The 6,180-nt window shown below is 46.3% G+C and overlaps 1 protein-coding gene across 3 annotated transcripts in view; it reads left to right on the top strand.

Annotated features, from left to right (window-relative positions):
- Window positions 1-16: 16 nt before the first annotated feature.
- The window catches only part of susd1 (sushi domain containing 1), a gene marked incomplete at its 5' end in the record, with an annotated part of 21,148 nt that continues 14,984 nt past the window's right edge, over window positions 17-6,180 (top strand). For all 3 annotated transcript variants that reach the window (XM_014022390.1, XM_014022392.1, XM_014022391.1), the window contains 1 exon segment: window positions 17-187. In XM_014022390.1, the coding sequence (XP_013877844.1) occupies window positions 17-187 (171 nt within the window).

Here is a 6,180-nt window from a genome sequence, read left to right as displayed (position 1 = left end):
TGTGTGTGTGTGTGTGTGTGTGTGTGTGTGTGTGTGTGTGTGTGTGTGTGTGTGAGTCTTTGTTTAAAGACGTGGGTTCAGCAGCTGGACAGATCAGACAGGCAGCATGCTGAACGGGTCACCTCGTCCCCGCCATGTGATTTTTACTATAGCAAGTTAAAGAAGAGGTCAACTCTGAAAGCTTCAGGTAAAAGAATCCTAAAAAATCTTTCATATAAAGTCATTTCTGTTCTTTTTTTAATGCGTTAGTTTTGTCATTTATCAGGCATTGTATGTGTAGTGCAGTGAGACGTTTTTGTCAGGAAAAAGCATCCTAAGCATGTTTTAAAGGGATAAAAAGTAGAGATTTTTCTGCTGTCAGACTCACTGCTGAGACAAAGGAGTCACCTGCCTTGTTCACAGTAAAGTAAAAACTGAATTAATGCCTTTCTATTTTTCATCTGCTCTTGTTCAGAAACCATTGTAAGCTGAGTTAGAGCGTGTTTACATGATATGATTAATTTATGGAGTCCTGATTCTGTCATGCGTACAAATCATTCAAGTGTAAACGGGTCAGACTGCCAAGCTTCGGTGCAAAGTGAAGGAAATCCAGTTTGTGGAGACACAAATGGCAGAAACTCCTTCAAAATAAGGCTCATCATTCTCTTTTTTTCAAATTTCTAATCATTTTTTAATTGTCTTTAGTTTCAAAAAGGCTTTGATATGAAAAATTCAGCATACATTTGAATTAAAATTAGATTAATTTTTGCAGCTACAGCAGCAGTTTCAACCCACCTGAAATTCCTCTGAAGAGTGGCACATTCACTTGGAGCGGTTCTGGGGGAGGGAAGGCTGGGTTTTAAAGATGTGAAAGAAAAACATCTCTCCTGTCTTGGTTTGAACACCATCTTCAAAGAGTTAATCCTCAGGGAGTGCAAGTTATTTTCAGCTGCTTCGTTTCTTCTTTCAAAGAGTCCAGTAAATGACAGCGTGTTCTGTCGTCCTGCTCCAAAAACTCTTCTATATTTACTATGTTGTCCCAGTTACTGTCAGTGAAGCAGGTGAAGAACGAAGGAAAATAGCTTAATATGAAACTGTCTTTTGTGATATTAACCTAAAAACCAGAGGTCTATAAAGAACTTGGAAAAAAAAACATTTTCATGTTTTTCATTTTACATGTACAACACCTAAGTAAAAGTAAAATTACATGAACAGAAAATGACTTTAGTAAAAAATAAATTTCATTTATGAGAAAACTAGTCAATTAAAAGTCATAAAACTTTGCAAAAATTGGGAAAGTAAAAGTACTTTTACACACTAAGAAATAAACTGTTGAATTTCCTGAACCAAACTGGTTCCACTACAGGTTGAGTAAATTGAGCAATATATGTATAATTTTTGCTCAGTTTACTCAGCTAGGCTTAGTGGAGCCAGTTGAAATGACTTTGTTGAGTAAACTCAACACTTCATTTTTTAGAGTGAAGAAATATCTTTCATGATGAGTTTGAACAGATTTAATTTTGTAATGAGTAACTAGTGTTAAATTTTTTCATTTTTAGCATTAAAACGTAATGAAATAAAAGTAAAAGTAGCTACTTAAAAAATTGGTAAAATTACAAATCTTCAAAAAACTATTTAAGTACTGTAAAGAAGTAAATGTACTTAATTACTATAAACCTCTGCTAAAAACACAAAACCTTCAAAGAGCCCTAATAGTAAAATTTGTCTGGCCCAAACACTCGGCCCAGATACCAAGAAGAATGGCGGCCCTTTGGTGGCCCACATGTAGTTTTCCAGAGGTAGTCCATGCATGAGCCAGCATCACTGGGCCACATGGGCCAGTTGTGGTACGCCCATCTTAAAACCAGTGCCATCATTGCCAGATCTGACCCACAGCTGGTTCACAAAACAATGCTCATGTCAGTTAGCAGTGCCAGCTTGATACCATGATACCTTGATCTGGCCCACACCTGTCTGCTGTGTGCTGGTCTACTCCTAATATTAGCAACAAAATTTTATAATGCAAACCCACATCATTGCCCTTCCACCACCGTGCTGACAGCAGAGCTGTTGTTAGCTCCARACATCTCCACTTCAGTCTTGTTTGTCCAAATCTAAACCACGCTACCACTTTTTGTCAAGAGAAGCAGCTTATCTCAGCCTTCCATCTAAACAGCCTGCTGTTCACGTCTTTTTCTTCTTCTTTTGTCACTAAATTTACCATTCAACATGCTAACTGAAGCCTGTGTAGAGTCTGGTGTTTAAAATATTTTATAAGACTGATCTTTATGTGGTGAACAACAATAACAGCTTATAGTTATTTCATCATTAAAGTCACAAATGAGGCATTATTTATAAGAGGAATGGTGTTAGATAGTGTTTCATGCATTTGAGAGGTTCATACAGATATTTAAGCACTCATTAATAAGACGCTTACCCCTTATTACTGTGGCCAGCTTCTGCTGCACCAGGGAATCARTATCTATCAGGTGAACGAGCACTAGAATATCAATAACAGTGAAACTTAGTTCCATCATGCTTTTCAGTCAACAAACTTGCTTATGCTTAAATTTTTTATTTTCTCATATTACAACTGTACCAGAAATTTGGTAACTTTTATTGCTGAAAAAGTATATTTTTATGTTGCAATATCTTCTGAAACAAACTCTTGAAGTTAAATATTCTCCTCCTTCCTGTTTAGTCTCAGCGTTGAGGGACAGTAGATGAAGAGGCGAGGAGACCCCACCAGCATCTGCCTCTCTTCTCCAGTAGAGGGAAGCAGTGTGCAGGTCTACCATGACWGCCAGAAGGTGGCTTTTCAGATGCATCCTGGGGATGGTTCCCACACCGGAGACCACCTCACCAGTCCAGACATCATCCTCCAAAACCAAGAAGAAAAGTATAACATTAGAGACGAGACTTTCCACAGGACCAGTGCTCTGATGATGGAATCAAGCAGCCAAGTGTACTCAGGGCCAGAGGACAACTCCACTGACCCACATGAGTCCCTGACAGGGTCTTCAACCATAACCTTTGTAGATGTCTCCACTGTGGAGGAGAACCACAGTCTGCAGGGGCCGGTTTACCTGAAAGAGTTTGTGCTGATAGACGATGATGAGGATGGAGACATGTCGCTGAGAGAGAAAACAGTGACAGACCTGTCAGTGATGGAGGGGAAAGCTGCTGATCTGGTGTGTGGCAGGCTGCTGTCCACCTCCAGTGGCTCCATGTCAGAGAGTAAGGATGATCGTTCAGCTCGTRAAGCCCTCCCAGGAGAGGGGCAGGACACGGCTCAGGTGAAGAAACACTGTTGTTTCTGCACTCTGCTGTGAAACACAGTCTGCAGGTTTAAAACATGCACGAGGATCCTTGTGTGCTCTGAGCTCTTCAAACCCAAAACTCAGCCTTTATTTGGCAAACATYTCTCCCTGGGCTGCCACCTTATCGTGGTGGAGAGGTTTGAGTGTCCCAGTGATCCTAGGAGCWATGTTGTTGGGGCTTCATGCCCCCAGTAGGGTCACCCAAGGCAAACAGGTCCTAGGTGAGGGATTGGACAAAGTGCAGCCCAAAGACCTCTATGATGAATACGATGGATGGATTCAGTTTTCCCTTGCCCGGACGCGGGTCACCAGGGCCCCACTCTGGAACCAGGCCTGGACGTGGGGCATTTTGGCGAGCACCTGGTAGCCGGGCTTTCGCCCATGGAGCCCGATTGAGCACAGCCCGAAGAGGAGACGTGGGTCCCCCTTCCCATGGGCTCACCACCTGTGGGAGGGGCCGTAGGGGTCGGGTGCAATGTGTGTCGGGCAGTGGTCGAAGGCGAGGACCTTGGCGGTCTGATCCTCGACTACAGAAGCTGGCTCTAGGGACGTGGAATGTCACCTCTCTGGTGGGGAAGGAGCCTGAGCTGGTGTGTGAGGTTGAGAGGCGGAGCTGCCAACTGACCACTACCTGGTGGTGACTTGGCTCCGTTGGTGGGGGAGGATGCCGGTCAGACCTAGCAGACCCAAACGTATGGTGAGGGTCTGCTGGGAATGTCTGTCAGAGTCTCCCTTCAGACGGAGCTTCAACTCACACCTCCGGGTGAACTTCGAACACGTTCCGGGGGAGGTGGGGGACATTGAGTCCGAGTGGGCCATGTTCCGTACCTCCATTGTCGAGGCGGCTTACCTGAGCTGTGGCCATAAGGTTGTCGGTGCCTGTCGTGGCGGCAACCCTCGAACCCGCTGGTGGACATAGGCGGTGAGGGATGCTGTCAGGCTGAAGAAGGAGTCCTATCGGGTCTTTTTGGCCTGTGGGACTTCGGAAGAAGCCGATAGGTATCGGCAGTCCAAGCAGACTGCGGCTCAGGTGGTCGCTGAGGCAAAAACTCGGGGGTGGGAGGAGTTCAGAGAGGCCATGGAAAAAACTTCCGTACGGCTTCGAGATGATTCGGTTCCACCAACTAGCATCTCAGGGAGGGAAAGCAGTTCGCCACCAACACTATTTATGGTGGGGAAGGTGCGCTGCTGACCTCAACTCGGGATGTTGTGGGTCGGTGGGTGGAATACTTCGAAGACCTCCTCAATCCTACTGACACATCTTCCCATGAGGAAGCAGAGCCTGAGGACCATGGGTTGGACTTTCCAATCTCTGGTGCTGAGGTCACTGAGGTGGTTAAAAAGCTCCTCCGTGACAGGGTGCTGGGGGTGGATGAGATTTGCCCGGAGTTCCTTAGGCTCTGGATGTTGGTGGGGTTGTGTTAGCTGACGCAACTCTACAATATCGCATGGACATCGGGAGCAGTTCCGGATTCAGGAAGAGCAGTGTGGTTTTCGTCCTGGTCGTGTAACATCGGACCAGCTCTACACCCTCAGCAGGGTCCTGGAGAGTGCATGGGAGTTCACCCAACCAGTCTACATGTGTTTTGTGGACTTGGAGAAGGCGTACGACCGTGTCCCTCGAGGAACCCTGTGGGGGTACTTTGGGAGTATGGGGTACCAGGCCCATTGATACGGGCTGTTAGGTCCCTGTACGACCAGTGCCAAAGCTTGGTCCGCATTGCCGAAAGTAAGTCTGGCTTGTTTCCGGTGAGAGTTGGACTCCGCCAAGGTTGGCCATTGTCACCGATTCTGTTCATAACTTTTATGGACAGAATTTAAAGGCTCAGCCAAGGTGTTGATGGGATCCTTTTTGATGACCTTAGGATCACATCTCTGCGTATTGCGGATGATGTGGTCCTACTGGCTTCATCAGATCATGATCTCCAGCTCTCACTGGAGTGGTTCACAGCCGAGTGTGAAGCAGCCGGGGTGAGGATCAGTGCCTCCAAATCTGAGACCATGGTCTTGAGCTGGAAAATGGTAGTGTGCCGCCTCCGGTTCAGGGAGGAGATCCTGCCCTAAGTGGAAGAGTTTAAATATCTCGGGGTCTTGTTCATGAATGAGGGAAGAATGGCGCGGGAGATCGACAGGTGGATTGGTGCTGCATCTGCAGTGATGCGGGTGCTGTACCGGTCTGTTGTGGTGAAGTGAGAGCTGAGCCAGAAGACGAAGCTCTCAATTTACTAGTCGGTCTACGTTCCTACCCTCATCTATGGTCACAAACTTTGGGTAGTGACCGAAAGAATAAGATCTTTAATACAAGCGGGTGAAATGAGTTTCCTCCGCAGGGTGTCTGGGCTGTCCTTTAGAGACAGGGTGAGAAGCTCAGTCATCCGGGAGGGACTCAGAGTAGAGCCGCTGCTCCTCCACATCGAGAGGAGCCAATTGAGGTGGCTTTCGGTGTCTGGTTAGGATGCCTCCTGGATGCCTCCCTGGTGATGTGTTCCGGGCACGTCCCACTGGGAGGAGACCCAGAGGAAGACCCAGGACACACTGGATGGACTATGTTTCTCGGCTGGCCTGGGAACACCTTGGGATTCCCCCAGACGAGCTGGCCCAAGTGGCTGGGGAGAGGGAAGTCTAGGTATCTCTGCTTAGGCTGCTGCCCCCACGACCCAACCCCGGATAAGCGCGGCAGAAAGCGGAAGGACAGAAGGACAGAAGAGAAGAGGTTTTATACCAAATTCAATTTAGACACAAATGTGCTTCAATGAAACTCAAAGTGATTAAAAAGTTTGTTCCAGTTGCCTAAATTAATAACTTTACAATTATTAAACCTTTGTGCTACGATGATAACTTGCTTTGTAAAAAAAAAAAGTCTCATTATTTTCAATATGAT

This window comes from Austrofundulus limnaeus, unplaced genomic scaffold (genome assembly GCF_001266775.1).
Source record: "Austrofundulus limnaeus strain Quisiro unplaced genomic scaffold, Austrofundulus_limnaeus-1.0 Scaffold328, whole genome shotgun sequence".
Classification (NCBI taxonomy): domain Eukaryota; kingdom Metazoa; phylum Chordata; class Actinopteri; order Cyprinodontiformes; family Rivulidae; genus Austrofundulus; species Austrofundulus limnaeus.
Note: the sequence above shows the minus strand (reverse complement) of the source record. Positions and strands in the feature narration are given on the sequence as shown.